Genomic DNA, 12,033 nt, shown 5'->3' with positions numbered 1-12,033 from the left:
GATCTCAGCTCACTGCAAGCTCCGCCTCCTGGGTTTACGCCATTCTCCTGCCTCAGCCTCCCGAGTAGCTGGGACTACAGGCGCCCGCCTCGTCGCCCGGCTAGTTTTTTTGTATTTTTTAAGTAGAGACAGGGTTTCACCGTATTAGCCAGGATGGTCTCGATCTCCTGACCTCGTGATCCACCCGTCTCGGCCTCCCAAAGTGCTGGGATTACAGGCTTGAGCCACCGCGCCTGGCCCGAAACATACTACTTTCTAATTCTATGTCAAAATATTGTTGAACTGCTTTTTCATCAATTACATGGTTCCTTACCACCATCAGCTTGATGCTCAAAATTATTTTGTGAGGCTAACCAACATGTAGTCTTTGTGAAATTTATTAAATAAGTCTAAAGGAATAAGAATTCCCATGAATATAGTGCACATCCCATATTTCTTCATTTTTGAATCACTAATTTCTATTTCTATGGTTAGTTCTTCTTTGGAAATCATACATTTTACTTGAACACAAAAATTTGCCATGGGTAGAATCCTATTTTCTTTTGTCTCCAGAATAGCTGATTAATGACAGCTGAACTTTTACCTGATAAGCAAGATTATTTACATTTTAAAATCATAGGACAGAGAGACCCTGGGACCTACAGACACTATCCTAACTTCACATTGATAAAACTCAGTTTATGATGTCATTGCCCATAGGCCCTTCATCATACTGCTTTAAGTCACTCAAGCCATTTGCTATTTATGTGGATAAAAAGGACATGGCATTTGATTTTCTCTTGTCCCAACTACTCAGGTAGAAAATGTTCAGGTATAATGTTACAGAAATTAATTTTCCTCAATGCACCATGTGTGCAAATAACATTTATGAGGATAATTTCGAAAATATCTACTGGACATTCATTCCTGTGCTTTTTGTGAGGTCCTGGATTTTCAATAAATCAGAAAAGGTCTGGATTCCTACCTTCAAACCAACACTATTTGGTGATATTATTGTTAAAAGATATGTTTTTCTCCTATTCTTATAAAATATGACCATTCATGGCCACAAATGGACTCAGCCAACTGTGTCTACCTTTTAGCATGTTTCTATGCATAGAAATGTGTTACGATGAAATAGCAAGGGCAAGGAGTCCATGTACAGCAAGACGGAAAAGCTGATGGGAAATATTACCATTTTGAAAAGTTGCCAAGCAACTGATCTCATCAAATTTGAGCCTTTGCCTTTGAAGCCTGAGCAATGAGACCCTATATAGTTAAAATGATTTAATGCCAACTTTTCCCTGTTTCTATTTTCATGTTAAAGCTTCTATGTAATAATGACAATAATGAAAACAAACACCCAACATACTGGGCACTGAAGCAATTTACAATGTCTTATCACCAAATTCTCACAAAACTCTACAAGGCAGATATTATCATATTCATTTAATAAGAAAACTGAGGCCCCGAGTAACATCCCCAAGGTTACACTGGAATAATTAGATGGCAGACAAAATTACCAAGTATGGCTGATGCTACAGCCAATGCTAGTAACCACTAATCTAGATTGCTTCTGCTACTGGTATCCATATTTACAGAAGTTATTCTTGTCTATCTTTTTAGGAAAGTAAACCTATTTTATGCTCTCTGATTTAAAAAGGACATAACACATTCTTGTTCATTTTACATCTCAGTTTAGCAGTCTTTTCCTAAGGCCTGTCAGGTTCATATCTATGATCTATGTAAATACACGCTCATTACAGTGTTAGTAAATCCAAAACAACATACACAAGAACATATAAAATCAGACTTAGTTCTGCTTGCTGGAATCAAATTCTTGAATTTAGAATGAGGGATGTAATTTTTGGAAATTATTTACCTACAATTACAAAAGTATTTTCATCACATTTAGCTAGCATTACCTCTGGCAAAGGTAATTTAAAAAAAAAAAATTCATGAGTACTTAATCCTAGCTCTATCACTTACTAGTTGGGTAAGTTATTTAACCTTTAAGTTTTTTAGATTTCTCATCTGTAAAACAAATATTTTATTAGTACATACCTCATAGGGTTGTTGTGAAGATTAAATGGATTAATGCCTTTTAAATGCTTAGAACTGTGTTTGGCATACCTGAACACTCAACAGGTATTACAGTAAGTCCTCACTTAATGTTGTCTCTAGGTTCTTGGAAACTGGAACTTAAAGTGAAACCACAGATTACAAAACCATCTTCTTCCTCATTGTTATAAGAAAATGACATTGAAGGAAATGGCATTGGGATCAGCTGTGCATCATTTTGCTTAAAGTCCCAGTTTCCAAGAACCTGCAGATGATGTTAAATGAGGGCTTATTGTATTTACTTATTTTCTAGGAAGGCCATCGACTGTCAATCTACATCGTATTTGTTTAATTGTTTAGGGTAAATACCTGTACTTCTTTTAACTCATTCTTAACAACTAGAGGGTCCATGGTATAAGAACCTTGGTTAAACAACATACTTTAAAAGCCACTATTAAGATATTTTCAGGCCGGGCGTCGTGGCTCACGCTTGTAATCCCAGCACCCTGGGAGGCTGAGGCGGGCAGATCATGAGGTCAAGAGATCGAGACCATCCTGGGCAACACGGTGAAACCGCGTCTCTACTAAAAATACAAAAATTAGCTGGGCGTGGTGGCGTGTGCCTGTAGTCTCACCTACTTGGGAGGCTGAGGCAGGAGAATCACTTGAACCCGGGAGGTGGAGGTTGCAGTGAGCCAAGATCGTGCCACTGCACTCCAGCCTGGTGACAGAGCGAGACTCCATCTCAAAAAAAAAAAAAAAAAAAAAAAAAAAAAAGGAAAAAGAAAAAAAAAGATATTTTCAAATATTTTTCTTTACATCTGTGTTTCTTTGTCACTGTGTTTAATAACAGAATGTCCCTATTTTTCTATTATATATCTAAATTTAGAATATGAATGTACAAGCAAAATACAGCAACTACATATACATTCAACTGAAAGCACATATGAAGAACTGTGTCATATCTCTTTTGCTTCTCAAAATCCTACCCATATTCTTATAATCTTAACTCTAAACTCTCTTTGAGTAAACAGATGATCTGGGAAGTTAATAGGAGAGAAATGGTGGCTAAATTCACATACTTCGAGGTAAGGGATTTTGTGACCAAGAACAGAAATTGAACACTCTAAGGATAAAAGACTTACACAGTGCATTTTAAGGTATCACACAAGTGCTAAGAGGTTAAATTACCATTATTTCCAGAAAATGTCAAGTATGTAGTTTTTTGTACTTTAGGATTTTTTAAAACAATATATTTCAGCAGGATTACATACTTTCGTTATCATTATTTTCAAATACAAGATAATACTGTTGTACTTGGGAGTCCAGGTAACGGGACTATTTTGTAGGTTAAATAAGTAAGTTGTCATTGATTATTGCTTATGAAGGTTTGAAGTTATTTCTGTTGGGGTCGTTAGGGTCTGGGCTGAGATATTTAGACAAATCTTCAGATCTCAGACACAGGCTTGAGAAGGTACCAGGTATTTGGTGGGATGACTAGCATTTAAAAACCCTGGATGAAATGGCTATTCATCATTTAAAACCCAGCATAAATGTAATGTGTACTTATTTGATTTCCAAGGCAAACTATGAGGCTTTATTTCCTAGGCTACTACAGCACTTGGTGCACACCTTCCAACTTACCTGAAGTGACTGTGATGCATCTATTTACTTGTTTCTTCCCTTTGGGTAATTAGGATTTATGGTTTTATTCATTTTTGTGTACCAGTGGCTGGCTGACTTTATGTATACAAGTATTAGTTGAATGACTTAACAAATAAATTGTTGGGAAAATTATGGCCACACAGTCCTGTGCCTGACATATAGGTTTTATTATTTAACATTTAATTTTAAAAAGGTAAATACATTAAACTGTTATTTACTTGAAACAATCTTCAGGTTGTACTGAGGAATCTCCATTAAAGTATCTACAAGTATCTACATTAAGGTTATATTTGTTTCAGGTTCAAAAGGTAGAAAAACAAAAACAACTTTGGAGAATACAAGAGTGACTATAGTCAAATAAATCATATGGAGACTACACTACTGTGCACACACACAACCAAAACAAAGCACCCTACCCAATTGACACTATAGAATGCAAATACAGAAAAATGTCTTTCCCTATGAAAGCAAACCCATAAAATTAGAAGAAGTGACTGCTTCACCAGATGCACAGACATCAATGTAAGGTCATAAGAAACATGAAAAAGCAAGGAAATATGACACTTCCAAAGGAACACAACTCTAGCAATACACCCCAAAGGAAAAAAAAAAAAAAAACTGTATGAAATGCCTGAAAAGCAATTCAAAATAATGATCCTTAAGAAAGGAAACTCAGATAGAAGAGAATACAGACAATTCAACAAAATAAGGAAAGCAATTCATGATCTGAATGAGAAATTCAACAAAAAATAGATATCATACAAAAGAACCAAACAAAAATCTTAAAACTGAAGAATTCAATGAATGAAATAAAAACATACAACTGAGAACTTCAACAATAGACTAGATCAAGCTAAAGGAGGAATTTCTGAATATAAAGACAGGTCTTTTGAAATAATCCACTCAGAAAAAAAAAAAAAAGAAAGAAAAAAGAATAAAAAAGAATAAAGAAACCCTACATGACAAATGGGACACCATAAAGTGACAAAACATTTGAATTTAAGTGTTCCAGAAGCAAATTAAATGGGCAAAAACATAAAAAACCTATTTGTAACAGTTAATATTAAGTGTCAATTTGACTGGATTGAAGGATTCAAAGTCTTGTTTCCAGGTATGTCTGTTAGGGTGTTGCCAAAGGAGATTCATATTTGAGTCAGTGAACCGGGAGAAGAAGACCCACCCTCAATGTGGGTGGCACCATCCAACTGGCTGTCAGTGTGGCTAGAAAAACCAGGCAGAAGGAGGTGGAATAAGCTGGCTTGCTGAGTCTTTCGGCTTTCATCTTTCTCCCATGCTAGATGCTTCCTGCCCTTGAATCAGACTCCAGGTTCTTCAGCCTTTGGATTCTTGGACTTTTATCAGTGGTTTGCCAGAGGCTCTCAGGCCTGCAGACACAGACTGAAGGCGGCACTGTTGGCTTCTCCACTTTTGAGGCTTTGGGACCTGGACTGAGCCACTACTGTCTTCCTTAGTCCTCAGCTTGCAGACAGCCTATTGTGGGAGTTCACCTTATGATTGTGTGAATCAATTCTGCTTCACAAACTCTCTTTCATATATACATATATCCTATTAGTTCTGTCCCTCTGGAGAACCCTGACTAATACACTATTTAACAAAATAAGAGTTAAAAAATTCCCAAGTTTTGCAAGCAATATAGTCATACAAACATACAGGAAGCTCAAAGTACCCCAAAAAAGTCTTCTCCAAATCATATTATATTCAAACTGTCAAAAGTCAAAGACACAGAAAAAATTCTAAAAACAGTAAGAAAAAAGTGTCAGATCACATAAAAAGAACCTCCATCAGAATAACAGTGGATTTCTCAGCAGAAACCTTACAGACCAAGAGAGAATGGGATGATATACTCAAAGTGCTGAAAGATAAAAATTGTTGGCTAATACTACTACATCCAGCAAAGCCATGATTCAGCAATGAAGGAAAAATAAAGTTTTTCCCAGACAAGCAAAGACTGAGGGAATTCATTACCACTAGACCAGGCCTAAAAGAAATGCTTAAGGGAATCCTACATCTATAAGCAAAAAGACAATAATTTCCATCATGGAAGCACACAAAATAATAAAGTCACTGGTAGAGTAGAAACACAAATGAGAAAGATAAATGAATCAAATCTTATCACTACAGAAAACCACCAAACTGCAAAGATAACACAAAAAGAGAGGAAGAAAGCAACAAAGAATAAGCAAAACAATTGCCTAAACGAAGGAGTAATTCCTCCCCTATCAGTAACAACCCTGAATGTAAATGGTTTAAATTCCCCAATCAAAAGATATAGACTGGCTGACTGGATTAAAGAAAAACAAAAACAAAAACAAAAACAAGATCCATCTCTATACTGCATACAAGAAGCTGACTTCACCTGTAGACACACACCAACTGACAGTAAAAGGATAGAAAAAGATACTTCATGCAAACAAAACCCAAACCAAGCATCAGTAGGTATACTTAGACAAAATAAACTTTAAGTCAAAAAATGTAAAAAGAGACAAAGAAGGTCATTATATAATGACAAAGGAATCAATTCAGCAAGTGAATATAATAGATGTAAATATATATGTACCCAACACAGGAGCACCCAGATATATAAAGCAAACCTTACTAGAGCTAAAGGGAGAGATAGACCCCTATATAATAATAGCTATGGACTTAACACCCAACTCTCAGCATTAGATAGGTCATCTAGAGAGATAATCAAAACAGAAATGTCAGACTTAAACTGCACTATAGACTAAATGGACCTAACAAACATTTACAGAACATTTCATTCAACAGCTGCAGAATATACATTCTTCTCATCAGCACAAATAATATTCCCCAGGATAGACCATATGTTAGGCCACAAGTTTCAACAAATTTCAAAAACTGAAATTCTATCAAGTATCTTTTCAGATCATAATGAAATAAAACTAGAAATTAACAGTAAGAGAAACTTTAAAAACTGTACAATTATATGGAAGTTAAACAATATGCTTCTGAACAACCAATGGGTCAATGAAAAAATTAAAAAGGAAATTTAAAAATTTATTTAAGCAAATTAAAACAAAAATACAATATACAAAAATATATGGGATACAGCAAAAGCAATACTAAGAAAGAAGTTTATAGCAAGAAATGCCTACATCAAAAAAGCAGAAAGATTTCAAATAAAATCTAACATTGCACTTCAAAAAATTAGGAAAAAAAGAAATTGGAAAAGCAAAAATAAACTCAAAATTAGTGAAAGAAAAGAAATAATAAAGATCAGAGAAGAACTAAATGAAAGAGACAAAAAAAAAAAAAAAAAAAAAAACAACCTACAGAAGACAAACAAAATGAAAAGTTGGTTTTCTGAAGGGTAAACAAACTATTGGCTAGACCAAGAACAGAGATTATCCAAATAAAGTCAGACATAAAAAGGAAACTTCGCAGCTGATACCACAATAATAGAAAGGAATATAAGAGACTATTCTGAACAACTATAAGCCAACAAATTAGAAAACCTAGAAAAAATGGATAAATTCTTGGACTCATATAATGTATCAAGATTGACTCAAGGAGAAATAAAAAAAAACTGAACAGATCACTATCTAGTAATGAGACTGAATCAGTAATAAAAATGATCCCAGCACAGAAAAGTCCGGGACCAGATGACTTCATTGTTGGCTTCATTGCTGAATTCTACCAAACTTTTAAAGAATAACTTATACCAATTATTCTCAAACTATCTGAAAAAATAATACAGGAGGAAATTCTTCCAAACTCATTCTATGAGGCCAGCAGTACGGTACTACTAAAATCTAACAAGAACAAAACTAAAGAAGAAACTACAGACCAATATCCCTCACGAACATGGATGCAAAACTCCTCAGAAAATGAAATCTAACAATACATGAAAAACATTGTATACCATTATCAAATGAGATTTATCCCAGAGATGCAAGGATGGTTCAACATATGCAAATCAACAAATGTGATACATCAACAGAATGCAGACAAAAACCATATAAACATCTCAATAGATACACAAAAAAAGCCACTTAATAAAATTCAACATCCCTTCATGATAAAAACTCTCAACAAAGTAGGTATAGAAAGCAATACACCTCAACACAATAGAGGCCAGATATGACAAACCCACAGCTAACATTATATTGAATGGAGAAAAGTGGAAAGCTTTTTCTCTAAAAACTGGAACAAGACAAGGATGAGCATTTTCACAACTCCTATTTAACATACTAGAAGTGCTAACCAGAGAAATTAGATACGATAAAGAAATAAAGGGCATTCAAATTGAAAACAAGAAAGATTGTTCTTTGCAGACAACATGTTCTTATATATAGAAAAACCTAAAGACTCCACAACAAAACTCTTAGAACTGATTAACAACTTCAGTAAAGTTGCAGTATACAAAATCAACATACAAAAATCAGTAGTGTTTCTACATGCCAATAACAAACTATCTGAAAAACAATCAAGAATGCAATCCCCTTTACAATAGCTACAAAAATACTAAGAAATACAGTTAATCAAGGAAGTGAAAGATCTCTACAATGAAAACTACAAACCACTGATGAAAGAAACTGAAGAGAACACAAAAAATGGAAAGACATCACATTTTCATAGATTAGAAAAATTAATATTGTCAAAATGACTATACTACCCAAAGCAATCTACAGATTCAGTGGAATCCCTGTCAAAATACCCACGACATGCTTCACAAAAATAGAAAAAAAAATTCAAAATTTGTATGGAACCATAAAATACCCCAAATAGCCAAAGCATTTGTGAACAAAAAGAACAAAGCTGAAGGCATCACACTGACTGACTTCAAATTATACTACAAAGCTGTAATAACCAAATCAGCATTGTACTGGTATAAAAACAGACACATAGCCCAATTATTTGATTGAAGAATTATTTGAATGGAGAATTCAGAAATAAGTCAGGTGATTTTTGACAAAGGCAACAAGAACACACACTGGGGAAACGATAGCCTCTTCAACAAATAGGGCTGGGAAAACTGGATATCCATATTCAGAAAAATGAAACTAGAACCCTATCTCTCACCATGTACAAAATCAACTCAAAATGGATTAAACGCTTAAATATAAGACCCCAAACCATAAAACTACTAGAAGAAAACACAGGGGAAATACTTCAGGACATTGGTCTAGGCAAATATTTTTATGGCTAAGGCTTACAAGCAACAAAAGAAAAAAAACAGGCAGACGGGATGATATCAAACTAAAAATCTTATGTAGAGCAAAGGAAACAATTCATCTGACAGGGAACTGATATCCAGAATATGCAAGGAACTCAAACTACTCAACAGCAATAAAAGAAATATTTTTATTTAAAAATGGGCAAATGATCTGAATAGACATTTCATAAAAGCAGACACACAAATGACCAACTGGTATATAAAAATGCTTAATGTCATTTATCATTAGGGAAATGCAAACTAAAACCACAAAGAGATATCATCGCACCCCAGTTAGAATGGTTATTATCGAAAAGACAAAAAACAAGAAATGTTGGCAATGATTCAGAGAAAAAGGAGCTCTTATACAATATTGATGAGAATGTAAATTGGTACCATCATTATAGTAATTAGTATGGAGAGTCTTTAAAAAACTAAAAACAGGACTACCATATGATTCAGCATTCACATTACTGGGTATATGTCCAAAGGAAAGGAAATCAGTATGTCAAAGAGATATCTGTACTCCCATGTTTACTGCAGCATTATTCACAGTAGCTAAGATATGAAAATTAACCTATATGTCTATCAACAGATTAATGGATAAAGAAAATGTGATATATATATATATGTGAATATTATTCAGCTCTAAAAAAGAATGAAATCTTGTCATTTGCTGCAACATGAATGAACCTGGAAGACATTATGTTAAATACGTCAGGCCCAGAAAGATAAATACTGCATCTTTGCATTCACAAGTGGGAACTAAAAACTTTGAGCTCACAGAGAGTAGAACTGTGGTTACTGGAGGCTGAGAAGGGGAGGGGTGAGTGGGAGAGGGATTTTGAAGAGACTGGTTAATGGATATAAAATTATAGCTACATGAGAGAAGTAAGTTCTGGTATTCTATTGTGTTATAGGATGGCTATAGTTAACAATAATTTATTATATAATTTCTAATAGCTAGAAGAGAAGATTTCAAATGTTCCCAGAACAAAGAAGTGATAAATGTTTAAAGTGAAGAATATGCAAATTACCCTGATTAGATCATTACCCACTGTATACATGTATCAAAATATCACTCTGTATCCCATAAATATGTACAATTATTATGTGTCAATTTTAAAAAGTTGAAAGCAATACTGAATGACACAAATAACTCTGCTTACTTCTCTCTTTTAAGTATGTATATATTTCTTTTCTCCTAAGTTGTTTACAAAAAGGTATCAAGTATTTATAGGCTATCTAAATTTTCTAGTATTTAAAAAGTATTCTATTTTAGTCAGGGGAGATTTGTGGCACATGATGGCATTAGGTGCTTTCAACTGTAGTCCTAAGGGACAACCAATTTATAGCCATTCAAGTAAGACCTTAGTAAACATTTTTTTAAAATAAAGGCATCTGTAATCAATCACTTTCATTTGGTGACTATAATTTCTCTTAAATTAAACACTAATTACCTACTTCAACATAAGTAGAAAATAGCCAGATAATACTGGGACACAAACAAAGAAGAGCTGATATACATTACTTCCTATCCAGTAATAGGCAGTCAATTAGTATGTGTGGAATGAATGAATAAGAATAAAAATTTCATATTATTTCATGGGGGCAAAGGTAGGGATAGCAAAGATTACAGGCCTCTATACTCTATATTATAGGTTTACAATATAGTAGAGGAGAAAAGTAAAGGTTCAAATATCTTCAATACTTAGCAGTTTAATTGCCACTAGAGTAGTATAGTTGAGGAGTTTATGTTAAAATATATTATTTATTCCTATGATTAAAAAGTATATGTACAGAGAATAACACAAAGTAAGATAAGTATGGCTTCTACTATTTAGGATCATTTTGGGGAAAATTTTTCTTTCATACTTATTACCAAAGAGCTGAAAGGAAATAAGACATGTATATGAAGATATGTGATGACTGCTCTTTTGAGACCAAAGGAGGGAGGTATATGGCCATGACAGACAAGTGAGGGGTATGAATAAAAAGGAAGAGCTAAAAACAACTTTGCTTCTGCTCAGCTCCCATTGATCAAGTTTGAACTAATTAGCAGGGATGCTGTCCTTCCTCAAAGTATAAGCTCCTCACTAAAAATGATTAATTTGAAAAGTAGAAAGGGAGGAGCAGAGACTTTCAACTAAATCCATTCATTCTTGCAAAAGAACCACAAGCTTTACTACTTTAAGCAACTGTATCTGCAAATCTTTCAGATATACTATAACAATTTTAAGTATTTGTGACTGGGTTACTTTTTTGGTCAAGAATCAAAGATTAAAACAATCCTGTGCCCATCATAACTCTAGGTCCATTTTTGCCTTAAATACAGTATGTTCAATCCATTCTATTTAAAATCCACTTCCACTCTAATGTCAAATAAATTTTACAGCTTCTTTAAAAAATACAAAAACTGAGGTGAGAATTTCCCCAGAAAATTGTATTTCTTAAAATCCCTGAGGAATATGGAGATAATTTTATTTTAAATAAGTCATGTTAACAGTAAGTATTCATTTAAAAAACAGAAAAGAAAAAAAAAAAAAACACTTGAATTTTTCCAAACTGGCAACATCTAACACACAAGAAGCACATGTGATGCTAAAAAGATTTTTATAAATCATTATGAACTAAAATGTTACCTACTGTTCTTTCTTATCTTTTGAAAATCTAGAATAATTTTTAATATCATATATCATGTAGAAATTCCACTTGGAAGCACATGAGAGAGACAGATCAATTATAAAGATTCAAAAGCTCCTAAGTAACTCTCACAACCTGAAAACTTATTAAAGGAAATTGAGATTCCCATGCCAGAAATATATTCTTATATAAACATAAGAGAAGAACTCTTACCATAAGTTGGGGTGCTTTCTCGTCTTCCTTGACTACTTGATCTTCCTTTTTCATATTCATAGCAATATAAGACAGTATCTTCTTCGACAATATTAAATCTCTTTCGATATTCCTGATCCAGAAATGAATTTGGTGATTCAGATCCCTTATGCACTGGCTTGCCCACCATATGTCCTCTGAGGTCTTCACAAGGAAGGTTTCCTTTTTCATCCCTAAAGAAAGGTTAGAGTCAAGGAGAAGGATGTAGAAACATGTTAGGGTAGTAAATGGCCGAG

The 12,033-nt window shown here is 33.9% G+C and overlaps 1 protein-coding gene across 8 annotated transcripts in view; it reads right to left on the bottom strand.

The window, feature by feature from the left end:
* Positions 1 to 12,033, bottom strand: part of CNKSR2 (connector enhancer of kinase suppressor of Ras 2) — a 303,713-nt gene that overhangs the window by 115,042 nt on the left and 176,638 nt on the right. For all 8 annotated transcript variants that reach the window (XM_030934668.1, XM_030934669.1, XM_030934670.1 and 5 more), the window contains one exon: positions 11,759 to 11,970. In XM_030934668.1, the coding sequence (XP_030790528.1) occupies positions 11,759 to 11,970 (212 nt within the window). The remainder of the gene's footprint in view (positions 1 to 11,758; positions 11,971 to 12,033) is intronic.

This window comes from Rhinopithecus roxellana, chromosome 7, assembly GCF_007565055.1.
Source record: "Rhinopithecus roxellana isolate Shanxi Qingling chromosome 7, ASM756505v1, whole genome shotgun sequence".
In the NCBI taxonomy this organism is placed as follows: Eukaryota; Metazoa; Chordata; class Mammalia; order Primates; family Cercopithecidae; genus Rhinopithecus; species Rhinopithecus roxellana.
The sequence above is the reverse complement of the archived record's forward strand: the minus strand, read 5'-3'. Positions and strand labels throughout refer to the sequence as shown.